The 13,623-nt window shown below is 40.2% G+C and overlaps 1 protein-coding gene and 1 long non-coding RNA gene across 3 annotated transcripts in view; one reads left to right on the top strand and one right to left on the bottom strand.

Moving 5' to 3' along the window:
• CYTH3 (cytohesin 3) overlaps positions 1-1,203 on the bottom strand; it is a 49,058-nt gene extending 47,855 nt beyond the window's left edge. The window contains exon 1 of the mRNA XM_009091862.4: positions 943-1,203. Within this exon, the coding sequence (XP_009090110.1) occupies positions 943-973 (31 nt within the window). The 5' untranslated portion in view covers positions 974-1,203. The remainder of the gene's footprint in view (positions 1-942) is intronic.
• Positions 1,204-1,294: 91 nt separating this feature from the next.
• Positions 1,295-11,970, top strand: LOC127060154 (uncharacterized). Of its 2 annotated transcripts, XR_007778813.1 has the most exons (5): positions 1,295-1,628; positions 1,906-2,007; positions 4,577-4,681; positions 6,781-6,858; positions 9,535-11,970. It is a non-coding gene; the product is annotated as an uncharacterized LOC127060154 (long non-coding RNA). The 2 variants fall into 2 exon arrangements; XR_007778814.1 differs by lacking the exon at positions 6,781-6,858.
• The last annotated feature ends 1,653 nt before the right edge of the window (positions 11,971-13,623 follow it).

Genomic DNA, 13,623 nt, shown 5'->3' with positions numbered 1-13,623 from the left:
ACTTTACCTATTTAGAGATCAGCCAATGCATTCAAAGGCCGCCTGTTTAGCATCTGGTTTAAGATATACCCTCATGGCTCCATTCCGCACCACCAGGGCACAGACGGGCACAGACACACTGAATACAAGGGCAGGCCATGCCGTCGATCCCTCTGCCCCAGGGCAGGATCAGCTCCTGCTCAGCCACCATTATCGCTGATGATACACAAGAACTGGTTATTTCAGGCAGCAGCTTTACACACGCACTCACAAAACACATTATAAATTACAGGAGGGAAGCGTGTGGCACGTCTGCAGTGCCTTAAACTGGGGCAGCGCGCAAGCCGGTCTCCGAAAGATAAAAAATACAAATAAAAGCTTCCCCAACGTGCGAGTCCGGATTTTCTAAAAGTAGTATCTAGTAAGGTTAACGCCGCTGCCTTTGGAAACAGTTCACCTTGTTTAAACTGGCTGAACCACCCCGTGATTATCACCGAGCCTCCATTAAGATGACACACACAAACAGAGCCCTCGCAGAGCTCAATTACTCTTTGCTCCGCTCCTACACCCCCAGACGCGTACTTTTTCATATTTTGCCCCTTTCCCTCTCGCAGCGGAGGAGCAGCTGCAGCAGCGAGAACAGGGCTGTCACGGCGGCGGGGCCGGGACCCGCCTGCCCTGCCCTGCCGCCCCGGGAGCGCCTGGACCCGCCGCGCCCCGCGCCAGACCCTGCCCGAGCGCGGGACACAGAGTCCCTGTTGTGGCCCGACCCCCGGCCGCCCGGCCGCCCGGGCACTGCTCGGTAGCGCCGACACAGCGGCTCGGCTCGGGGGCGCCGGGCGGGACGGGGCAGCACCGGCGGCAGGGGCCGCGGCCGCAGCAGCTCCTGGGGGCTCCTGCCATCCTGCCGCCCGCAGCGCCGGCTGAGGGGCCGCGTTCCCCCCGCACGAGCCCCGCACTCACCGCCGCCACCTCCGCCACCCTCTTCGTCCATGTTGGGACCGCGGGCAGGGCGCTCCGCGGCGGCCGCGGCTCAGGGAGGCCCGGGGCTCGTTCCACTCGCTCGGCGCCTCGCGGCCGCTCCTGCTCCTTCTCCTCCTTCTCTTTCTCCTTCTTCTCTTCTTCTTCCTTCTCCGCTGCTACTACCGCCGCCGCTCTCTGCCGCTGCGCTCCGCAGTCCCGTCCCTCCCCGCCCAACCCAACCTCAGCCCCGGCAGCCACCACCGCCTCGGCCCAGCCGCCCGCCCCTCTCATGTGACCCGCGGAGGGGAGGCGGCCCCGCCCGGCCCCTCCGCCGCCACCCCCGCGCCGCAGGGTCGCGACCAGCGCGGCGCTGCCCGTCCCCCTCACCGCCCCGGCCGAGCCCCGCTGCGGAGCGGAGTCTCCCGCCTGCCCTTTGCGGTGTTTCCTCCCCGGCAGGTCCCGCACGGCGCTGAGGCCCCTAAACCGACTGGCCTGGGGGCTGTCGGGGGTCAGCCGGGCGGTTGGGAGCGAGAGGAGCCTGGGCCGAATCACTTGGGCTCGTGCCGGCCGAGGTCGTGTTTTGGGGTCTGCAAGAGCCAGAAAATGTCTGCGGAGCCCCTGACTATTTTGTGGAGGTCCAAAGACTCTTTTGGGAATTATAAAGGGGAGCGGGAGGAGACTGGAAGGTGAGGGCTGAGATGGCCTGAAGCACTGTAGTGAAGGGGGACGAGATGGGTTGAAGTCTCTGGAAGAGAGCCCGAGACATCTGATGTTTCTGCATGCTTTCTGCTGGTTCTCGCTTGCTCCTTGTTCTCTTGTCCGGTGCTGGGTGCTCCCCTTGCCACAGGAGTCATGGAGAGCCTGGTGTAGAAATGGGACTGTGCCCCATGGGCGGTGCAGGGGTTTGTGTTAGTGAGCATTGTCTCTGTGGATAACAGAAGGGACTCCTGCTTACTGCCCTAGGAGCCAGAGCATCTGTGACATTTCTTTAGTCTTCAGTAAAGATCTTCAGTGAGTTACCTACCATGGGAGTCGGGATATCAGCAGCCTCCAAAGTCTGTAAAGGTAAGTTGAAGTGTACTGGCACACATCACTCTTCCTTCCTTCCTTCCTTCCTTCCTTCCTTCCTTCCTTGGCACCTCCCCTTATTATTTTTTAAAAACCGTTCGTGTCAAAATTTTATTCAGAAAGGAAGCTGTGGGAGGAAAAGGTCAGCCAACAGGAAAATATCGGGTTTTTCATTTTCCTTTTGTAGGCTGGCATGGGACAGAGCACCGTCTAGGAAGCTGTGTCGGGAGCACTCACCTCTTGACACGGCTGCTAATAGGTGGTTATTAGAGCCCGTTTTGCTGAGAGCTGAGGTTTGCCTCTGACAGCTGCTCTGGTGATAAAGTGTTTTACCTCATCTAAAAATCATAAACCTGTAAAACACTCCTCTTTGTCTTTCATATTTGAAATTAAATATTGTTACAAGTTTAGTAAGTTAGTTATAAAAAGGGTATGATTACATAAAACAGAAGCATCACCTTGGTAAGATATTTATTTTGAAATTATGTCTTTAAAGTGCCATTAAAGGATGGTTTAAAATAAGTCTTAGTGCAGATGAACTGACAGTGGGCTCTGAATATTTTTGCACACTGAGCAAACTGTTCATTTACATTAGTGGGGAATCTGGTTCATGAGAAAAATTCTAATTTTATAATCAATCGCAGATTGTTTGCTGTCATTTAATTGATGCTGTTTTACACCTTTATATAAGGTATATGTTTTTATTTCCTTCCTTCCGTCCTTCCTTCCGTCCTTCCTTCCATCCTTCCTTCCGTCCTTCCTTCCTTCCCTCCCTCTCTCCTTCCCTCCTTCTCCAAAATAAAAAAGGCTTATCACTCATTCTAATAGCAGGGGAGAGTGAAGTGTGGAGACCAGTCCTCCTCCCACCCATTCAGTGCAAAAATCCTGTTGACTGCATAAAAGCAAAACTAGTTTTAAAACTCTCCAAATTAATAGCAAAGTGAAAAATTATTTTGTGATGCAAGGAAGATACAAAAAATGTCTGTCCTAGTTACAAGTGAGCACCTGCAGTATTTAATAGAAACTCCTTGGTGAAATCCAATTCCAAACTCATGAGGTATGGAATAGGCTCTTTATTATACCTTCGTTATTAACTTGAATCGGGAAATTTGCAGTGTTTTGCTGAATATATAGCTTACTGTGTTGGAACTCTGGAATATATGTCATTTAATACCTTCCCAAGAAGAATCTGTTCTTTCCAGTCCTGCTTTAGTAGGATGACTTATTAATGATACATAGTACAAAAGAGTACTGAAATTATAGTGTTCTCTCCAAGGCCTTTGTGTGTCTTTGAAAGGATGGCAGATATTCCTTAAAACATTTTCATTCATGCTGTGTGTAACATAACTACAGTTAATTTTGCATGGGCCTGATCTAACAAGTGTTCTAAACATAAAATTTAAATCTGTGTACAAGGTGCTTTAGTGGTCAAAGCTGTTCAATTTGTAGGTTAGAGGTGTCACAGAAACTTTTAAGAACAAACCTTTCACCCTGTTGCCTCATTTTCCTGTATATAAAGTAAAGCTCATGTCTGGCTGTAAACCTAACTAGGTCAGGAGTAGATTTGTTTGAAAATGTGTAAAATCAAGTAAAGAATTACAGTCACAGTTCCACATTGTAGCCATAGCAGTTCTGCCATAGCAGAACTCCTCCCTGGTTTTTGGCAATTCAACAGTAACACCACTATCATTAAGTATGGGATAGTTCCTTACCAACAAAGATGCCAGGAGCAATACAGGTTACAATCTCAGCAAATTCCAAGACAGACTCCAATAATTTATTTCCTCCTCATGTGAATAACATTTTTGCATCTACTTTGTTTTCTGGAATTTTGATCATTCTTCTGCTTTGAAGTACATATGAATTTTAATTTTTTTCTTCATATTATTGAGACTTTCAATCAACAGTTTTCTCAGGATTGCTTGAATTTTTTTTTCTTCTCGCATTATCTTCTATAGTCTTAGGTCTGTTTTTACCACCAGTATGTTTTGTCAGTTTTGTATCCACAAGTCTAACCTTCTGTGTTGGAAGAACTTTGTAGCCTGTCATTCATGTAAATAATAGTCTAATAGAAGGTCTTTTAGTGGAAAATTGGGCTTTCTCCAAAACTTGCTCTTGGCAGGGTTGATTCCTCAATGATAAATGTCGTTACTTGCTGAATTTTCAGGTAATATACTTTGTCTTTTTTTTTTTTCTGTCCCTCTTTGGATAGTTCAGTAACTGTTCTGATTCAGTTTCCACTAAGAAGTAATTTATCATGTCATTTTTCATTTTAAGAGTTGAGGAGCACATCTGTTATGGCATTTGTCCCTATACAGAGAGTCAGTGAAGACAACTGAAACCCTTACATCACATTTTTGTGGTCTATAAAGCTCATTAAATATTAAGCCATTCCTGTGGGTTTCAGTTTGAACCAGATTGCAAAAGCAGTGAAAGAAAATAAAAATTTTACTATTATAGATTTCATAAAGTTTTTATTTCTAATCAAAAGCATGAGCTATGAGGATGTTCATAGTAGCATTGTATTCAAGTGTAAGACGTAAAATTCTGAATTTTCTCAATGCAGAAAGAAATAAAGTAACTGTTGGGCCATCAGACTGGATGTCAGTATCAGCCACAGGGAATGGAATAATGCTCCTTGCTGTTGGAAGGAAGGCTCACCTCCATGCAGGTACTCCTGTTTCTTGTGTAGGCAAGACATCACTCATTTGCAAGTCTGGCTTAGTGTGATTTCTGTTGGATCTGGTGAGATGGATAGTTACCCTGAAGGAAAACAGTTTATCTTAGAGACATGAACATCTGTGCAGTCTTAATAATACATTCTTAGATAATATAGATCTATACCAAAAATATAGAGTCATCTTAAACAATACAGGTGTTGTGCAGTGTTTTATAATCTAGAATTGATTGCTTGATTTAGCAACTTGCTCACATAGATCTCTCACATTTAGGAAAATGGTGCAAGCATTACATTTCCTAAAACAACATCTTGTTGATAGAATCACTGTCATTGATACCCAGCCACTGTATTAAAGAATACTTTTGTTTCAAATCTAGACAGTCAAACAATTTTTATTTTTTAAGAAGCATTGCTTAATAGTTTCCATGCAGGAAAGTCTTAGACCATCACCATGTCCTTTTTCCCCTATTTTTTAGATTGTATTTTTTTAAATTTATCAGTACTTGAATAATCTGGTATTCTTAAACCCCTCAGGCAAACTCTTTGACTTCCTCTGCCTGGCAGATGAGTTTTAGCCTTGTATTGTTTCTTAAAATGTTTATGTTGTCACATTGATCATATTTTTCTCAGCTGGAAAAACATTTTTGTAGAAAATCCTGTTTGCTGGTTGTCTCAAAGGTTTTAAAAGTGCTTGTACCTTTCATTTAGTCCAAAAAAATTTTACATGCAGGTATTTTATATTGCTTTGGGGAACATCAAAGCTAAAGCTTAGCAAGTCAAACATCTTTTATGAATGGTGCTTTTTTGTATGGATAGGAAGCTAGTTCCATTAAAATAGTCAAAACCCCCAAGAATAAAGATATGTCTCTTCTAAAAATTTTGCAGGGGTTTCTCTCTGAAATCATATCCTGAATTTTATTTGCAGTTAAATTCCAATTCTTGACACATTTGAGGGTTTGTGGGTTTTTTAAGATTTCTAAATGAGCTTTATCTACCCCTAGCATCAAATATTACTGGTTTTGGAAGGCAGTGGTTGTTTCCATTGTGTAACACTGATAGGGCCACTTGTGAGTCATTGAGGAAAAAACACCAGAATGTCCCAGTGAGGAAAACAAAATGCATCAAAAATTGCAAAGATCCATCACCTCTGTAATTCTTCTGATCTGAAATACACTTTGCATTAGAACTTGTTCTACCTGTATTAATTATGCACAGTACTAGACACAAGCAGGATGCTTTCTAGCATGAAAGCTGGGCCTAAAATAACAGAAAAAGAGGACTTGGATGGCCTGAAACAGGTCATGAATGGAATTTTGCATTAAGCTGGAGAGGGTTTTTCTATCTCAGGAAAGTGTAAGAAGTTGATGTAAATTAACTCTCAAAGGAGTTTGTGCTGATTAAGGCCAGACTGTTCCCACCCTGAGAAGTAGCCACAGTCTGAATTCCCCTCTGCTGGCTAAGTCCAGCTTGGCATGGTTAGATGTACTCTCACATACCACTCTCCAGTCTCAGCAAGGCCTGGGAATTTAAAATTCCTGATTCATCCTACAGTGGGAGCCTCAGCTGGGCTGCAAACCAAGCGTGAGTCCTGCTCTGGCTGCATGCACATGGCAGCAGCTGATGGATGGGAGCCTCCATGGTTCCTTCTCCTGCCTGAAGAAGCCTCCTCAGCCAAGTCCCAGTGTACCAAGGCTGGTATCCCCTGGCACTTGGTGGCAGCCAAGTGACAAGCTGAACTTGTTGAAGACAGACAGTGTTAGAAGGGTCACACCAGGTGCTCTTGTTGATTCACCAGTGAGTGAAATGTAATGGCACATCTCCACATGAGCTGGCTCAAATCTTGTTGCTGGCTAAGTCAGCAGTGCACAAATCTGGGTTTAATAAATATGGAACCATAAATTCAGACGGGGCAGGAACTGGCAACTAATGATTTTGACTTATTGTGGCCTCTGAGCTGTTTGTGCAGCTGTTCATAAAGCCATGCTATAAATCAAATCACTCAATCCAGATTTTTAAAGTTCTGTCTGATCTAATAATTTTTAACCAGAATTATTCCATTGATTAAATTCATGCTCTGGACCCACAAACAGTTGCATTGGCACAACTGCAGCCCTGGTGGACTGTGACACACAGATGGTGTGGAAAGGAGGAAGGGAGGCTGCTGGATGGTAAGTTTGTCTGTGGGGACAATATCCCTGTGTAATTATAACCTTACTCTGAACCACAGACTCTCCAGTAATTTCACTTTCTGATCCCTCATGCTCAGCCCTTCTCAAACTGAGCCTATACTCAGGCTTACATGCTAGTTACATCTCATCTGTGCAATCCTAGATCATCTAATGGTAATAAATTGAACAAGATTAAATGTGAACATGTATTTGCATTTCTCTCAGTGAGCTATGAGTTTAGACCAAGCTTTATCCAGGCTTTTTACTGGCAGCAGGAAGACAGATGATATCAATTCTAACATAAAACCATCAGGACGAAAACCACTCACCAGTCCTTGTTTTTGAGGGTTTTGGGTTTTAAATAATTTTGGACTGCCAAGTTGAATTTGTACAAAGAATTTCATGCCACATTGCCATCCAAAAATTAAATTTATTGCATCATGAAATTGCAGTTATATACTGCTGAGAGTAGGCTTTCAGCTTCTCTCGTAGGTTATTTTTGAATATACCTGTTGAGTCTAGGGAAAAGGGATGATTCTTTGTTAAAAGGTGATGTGTAATATTTTAAATTCTTATGGTCTCTAGCCAAGAAAGGTCCCCATTTATTACAGATGTTGCAGTTAGAAATAAACAAATTGGTCTTAGGCAGAAAAACATTACTTAAATCCTTACCCTCTCATGGTTATATGTACTATTTTATACCTTTCATATCCTCACAGATGTAAGAATAATCCCATACACATCTATACCAAATAAAAAGGTTTTGGCATTTTCTTATCATAACTGAATTGTACTTCCAATTTAAAAAGCAGATCCTAACCTTAATTGTCTTTCCCCTGCTGTATTTCTCTTTATAGTCTTAAAGAAAGAAAAACTTTTCTCTAGGCACAAGAAGATGTTAAGCAAGGGAGAGTCGAAGTTAAAACTTGGCAAGAGCTAAAACAAAGAATTTTTTCCAAGGAAATGGAGTAGACAGGTCAAATTAATTCCTTATGTAACTCCATTTACCTCAGTCCAGTTACAGGAAGGATGAATTTGGTACCTTATACCTCTGTGGTCAGAAAAAGATTTCTGTGATCTCAATCAGCACAGTATAAAATAATAATTCTTGAGAAACAGAATTGTAATTTAAGTCTGGTGAACTGGCCTTGTTATTTTTAGTCTATTAATATGATTGTAAAACAACAATACGTCTGCAGAACAACAAAAAAAAGTCTTCATAAAAAGATTAGTACATGATGATTTGTAGCTTACATCCTTGGTAACATTTTTTTGTGGGAAAGAGGAGTTCATGACAGACTGCTAAAATGGGCAGGGACAGCAGAGACAGCTTCTCTTTCTTGTGTGTTCCAGAAGCTTTTCTCCAGTTTGCCACATTGCAAGTTCAACTTTTTCCCTCCAATCTCATCCTTCTCCTCTGACAACCCCTAATTCAAATTCTCATTTTCCTCAAGAGTGATTGGCTTCCACTGTGTGTGCAGGGGCCTCTGTGGCTTCTCTTGACTGATGAGTTTTTTTAGATTTTTCTCCTCAGGCAGAAGTATTCAGCCCCTTGGGACAGATAAAGAAGAGATGTTTAACCTCCACCATAATTTATTTTCAGATTTTAAATTTCAATATGTTTAAATTTGAGATGCTTTAAAATAATGCAAATTCACTCTGAGAGCCCAGCCTTCATCTGCCAATCTGTAGTACTAAAGTGTAGCTGTACCCAGAGATTATTTCCATTTTAAAATTTTATTATGAAACATCATCCTTGCCTCTCCACCCCACTGCCAAATTCAGGAAATACTTTTAATATCAATGTTAAGATCTTTTAATACAGTAACATTAAAGCATTCATATAGTGTATTAATGCAATGAAATTTAAGTCAACAGTCTGTCTTTTTTATCCTTAACAACTTGCAACTATCAGTTTTAATGCAGAGGAAAGTGTCTGTGTATACAAGCATATAAAAGATGTGAAAATACAAAGGCATTTATTGAAAACAGACAAAACCAGGAAGATGATAAAGTAGCAGAAGGAAGTGGCCTCACATATAAAAATTTTTGCTTTGTATAGCAGAATTTATCACTAAAAGCTCTTGCTGGCAGATTGCCATGCTTTGGACTAAACAAGGAATGTGACATAAAAAAAATTTTGACTTAGTGTACAAAACACAATAGAAACAACAACGTCCTATAAAGTGATTAAATTAAACATTTTTTGTTTCCTCTTAATGTGGATCTTTAAAAGTTTTGTTATATTTTCAAATAGCAGAAATCTTATTTGCACAGATGCAAGCTCTCCTCTTAAGGATGTTTGCATCAATCAGGTGAGCCATTCAGCAGGATATATGAAATTCCCAAATATCCAAATTAAACAATGATGGTGGAGCTATATTTTGAAAGCAAATAATTTTATTTCAAAATAGTGGAAGAAAATGTGGACTGCTCAATGTTTTCACACTGGATAAAGAATATGTTTTTTAAATAGACAATGTTCTCCATTTTTTTTTATGTTTGTGGAGAAAAAATTGAAAGCATTAGGGAATAACAGTACAGTTATGCCTGAAAGACTTTCACATAGCAGTCTTTGAAATCTGCTGTTGATGGAGAACACTTCAAAAGCATGAGAATCTGGGTACTTAGTTCAGTTCTTGTACCAGCTGAGAACAAATGAATTCTTTTCTGCAGGGATGTTCTTCCCCCTGGCCTGCATTCTGCTGTTCCTGCTGGAAGTGGTATCCAGTAGGACATGGATAATGAGCACAGCTGAATTCTCATGAGTAACAAAACCCTGCCCCTGCTCTTTACTCTGAAAGGTTTTCCAGAGCTCGGCAGTTAAGGACGACTCCAAACCTGAAAAACAAGATGGCAGGTAACTACAATTAAAACAAACAGATAATTTTTTCAACATCTTAATCACATTTGCAAGATAAATACACTGCCAAGCACTAGTTATGTTCTTAAATATTGTCTCATTCACAGTTAAAACCTTTTCATCTTGTTGACAGGAGTGGTTATCTCCTCCATACATTAAATCATTCCATGAAGTATTTCTGTATGTTTCTTATATTTGAATCTCCAGTATCCTGATTGTTTCTGTGGAATTTCCATATTTACTCTCTACAAAGTACAGTTGCCTGGCAGTTCTTTTTCTAGCTGCTGCTTTTTCCTGATATGGTTTGGACTTCCTGCATAATTTGTACAAAGCATTCTCTTCTATAAATGTAATTTTAATTTTGTTTTAGTAAAACTGCGATATTCTGATACGAGTTTAAAAGAGATAAATTCTTCATACTTCTCAGCTAAAATAATGAAATGCTGCCTTGAACCTTTAGAAATGAGATAATATTATTTTTATTAGATTATGAAACTGCAAGTAATGACAGATAAATGCAGATACATCATTATTCTTAAAAATCTAAACTGCTAATCAATAAAAGATGTTATTCCAGAATACTGACAGCAGCAATGAATAAAGCAATATCTTTATCACAGTGGGCTTTTGGAAGGTCTGTACTAATTCCAGAATAACACAAGAGCAAAGAAATGTGTGCTTTTACCATGCTTCATGCAGCACCTACAGCTGCACATGAGGGGTGTGTTTCCATTCTTTCTACTGCACTTTTAATCATTTATGGACAGCACTTAGGCAGGAATATATCCTTGATCTAAACAAGCAGATATTATGCATGTGTATGTTTATATTTAAGTGTTTATGTGTAGTTACTACAGTCAGGAAAACTACAATTTCATATTTTATGTTAACAAAGTGGTCTTTTAGCTCTAGATCACAATATTAGAGGTGTGCTGGGAGCATGATGAGCAAAAGACTCCCTGAATGCTGCTGCAGAGCTGGTTGGACATCCTACCATGGTTTCTGTCCAGTTTTGAACAGAGGCTTGTCCACTCACACTCACTTGGGTAACAGGAACTCTTTAATTTCCTTACAGGGCCCCTTAGTAAAAGTTTAGACACAAACTCCACCTTTGAGTTTGGAGTCTGCCTCCATTGTTAAAACAATGTCTCCTCCCCTTCTGCTAACAAGCAACAATTTTTTAACACTTCTGTAGTACTTTCCCATGATAACAACAGCAACTTCTTGAGATGTCATTTAACATATATCCCTGAATAATTGAATAATTGATCAATAGTAGTAGATAAATATATTAAAATTATGTTCAACTGCAGCACCAACAGCAAGCAAAGTAATACAAGACCCAGCATATCACAAATGAACATTGTGTAGCTGAGAAAGGAAAAAACTAGAATTTAGTACTCCAGGAAATAAAAACGTTACACTTCCTTATCATAAAAAGCTTTAAAAACCTTGTTAACAATTACTTTGAGCAGTTCATGTGAGAATATCTAAGATTAAAAAGCAGTAGTGAGCTTAAAGCTATGTAAAAAGTCTTATCAAAAGCTGTTATCAATTTAATCATTCAAACAAAGTAGCAAATGTTACCATTTTATAAACTGGAATTCCTAGGAGATTTCTCTTAGAAGACCATTCATATGCTATAACTTTAGACATGATTTATTTTATTATTACAATTGTCAGATGGTAAATTCTGTCTCTTTTTTCCAAGATAATACACTTAAAGATGGCTGTTCTGTGAAGAGTACAGTATTTGGAATGTATGCAATAAATTTCAAGGCCCTTCAGGAACATGATATTGTCTTAGTTGGAATGGCTGAGAAAATTCACATTGACTCTTCTGTGCACGGGGCTGCACTTTTAACCCAAGCCAAATGTAATGATATTCCTATAAATCACCAAGTCCAAGCATTGTAGCTCAGCTCACACAGGCAGATCCTCAGCTCCAGAGCTCTGATTAAGTCAACAGGGCCAGACATCAGTACTGATCTTGTGTGATTGGATTACAGGATTGGAGCTGTGATTTGTCCTACTGAAACCACCCTAAGGTACTTAAACAGATAAATCCTACTATCACATTTCTTTTCTTATTGATTACACTTTCTGAAATGCAGGGGGAAAAAAAACAAAAAAACAAAGAAAACCAAAACAACAACAACAAAACCCCCCAACCTTGCTTTCTCCACATAGCATTATGATAAGGTGCATGAAGGGCTGGAAGGACAACAGAAATACCTCTAGGGGAATAATAGTAAATGTGTGATTTTCCTTTTCCACAAAAAGGTTGTAAAATATTTGTGCTTTTTTTATTTCCTCTGAGTCCATTTCCAGTTCTTAGTTAACCCTACCCTCCCTATGTGATCTGAATTACTTGACAATTTCTATCATAAAGGAAAATTGTGTCAAGGTTGCTTCCTCTCTCAGGTTTTAATTCATAACTTTTCATCCCATGTTTCTGGCAAAATAGCCTATTGAATTAAACCACTAATATGTTCAAAACACTTTTTTTTAATTGGTTAGTCTTTCTGGTTTTTTTCTCCATGAGTTTATTCCTTGCCTCTCAGGTTTGTATGTTAGGTTGAGAGGAGTCACCTTGTGTATCTCATCATTTTACCATGGCTGGAATATCTGCTAGGAGGCAGAAGAGCCCTCCCAAGCAGATCACCTGCTGAATTTAACAAACACATGTGAGTAACAAAGATTGACCAGAAATATTGTCACTTCTAAAAACATTCTTTTATACTAACTATAGTAACAATAGCCATATATAAAAGGGAATCAAACCTTTGCTGTTTCAATAGAGGCCTTCAAAAAAAACCATTTCCTATGTGATGAAAGAGAAATGCTCAAAAATCCATTCAGGAATACCTACAATTCCTTATGGATACCTAATGAAAATATATTAGAATTAACTGTAAATTGAGCAAGTAGCAAAAAAAGCTTGATGAACTGACGGGGACAAAATATCCAGTGGTGAAAAGCTCTGCAGACTTGTGCTTGCCAGCACTGGCAAGTAAGTAGTTTTGCTAAATAGAAGGAAAGCAGAAGATACAGCTATCAACTGCAAATGAATGATTATAAACCAGAAAGAAAATGTGAGGAAGAGCTCTGAAAATTATGATTGACAGTGACAACACAGACCAGACAGCTTTTATTTTAAGCAACAGATTGTTGGGAACATACACAGTATATCAAAGTGAAGGACTTGAAACCTGCTGTAGTCTGTACAGATGTTCTCACTCAGAAAGCAGCTAGAGGGAACAGAAGATAAAAGAAGGCTGTCCAACTTCAAAAAAGGTTTGAATTTTCATTCTGTTTTGACAAGTTTTTATGCTAGTCTCTGATTTTCAGTGTGGTAGAAAATTCAGTATCTACAAACCTGACCTAACGTGAGAAACACCTGAAGGGGTACAAGTGAACCCTTAAGAAGGTGCTATACAATATCATGAAATAGTTTTTGTTGTTTTAATCTTAAATGCTTTTATATTGAAAAAGACAAAAATTGGAAATGCTGTAACTGTTGTAGCTCTGGAGCAGGTCATATGTGCTTGCAGTCAGCAGTACCTGGAATGCAAGGCTAAGATCTAAGAGGCCATTTAGATATCCCTGCTGCAGAAAAGATTTTTTTTATGATACAAAGCAAGACAGGATTACTGAGCTCAGAAGGGTTATTTGTGAATAACTTCCAGCTAAAGTGATTAAGGGCTTCAGCCACTAGCCCCAGAAAAAAAAACAACAAAGAGCATCAAAAACATCCTGCTCGTCATTGCTGCTGGCTTTTTGTTCAGTGAGCAAGAGGTCTGTGTTAGTTTTGGTCCTTTGCACTTGGGGGCACTTTTAACAAAACATAATACTTGAAAGAATTCCAAAATGTGTTTGTTTTCTTTTCTTTTCTTTGAACT

Source organism: Serinus canaria, chromosome 14 (assembly GCF_022539315.1).
Source record: "Serinus canaria isolate serCan28SL12 chromosome 14, serCan2020, whole genome shotgun sequence".
NCBI lineage: Eukaryota > Metazoa > Chordata > Aves > Passeriformes > Fringillidae > Serinus > Serinus canaria.
The sequence above is the reverse complement of the archived record's forward strand: the minus strand, read 5'-3'. Positions and strand labels throughout refer to the sequence as shown.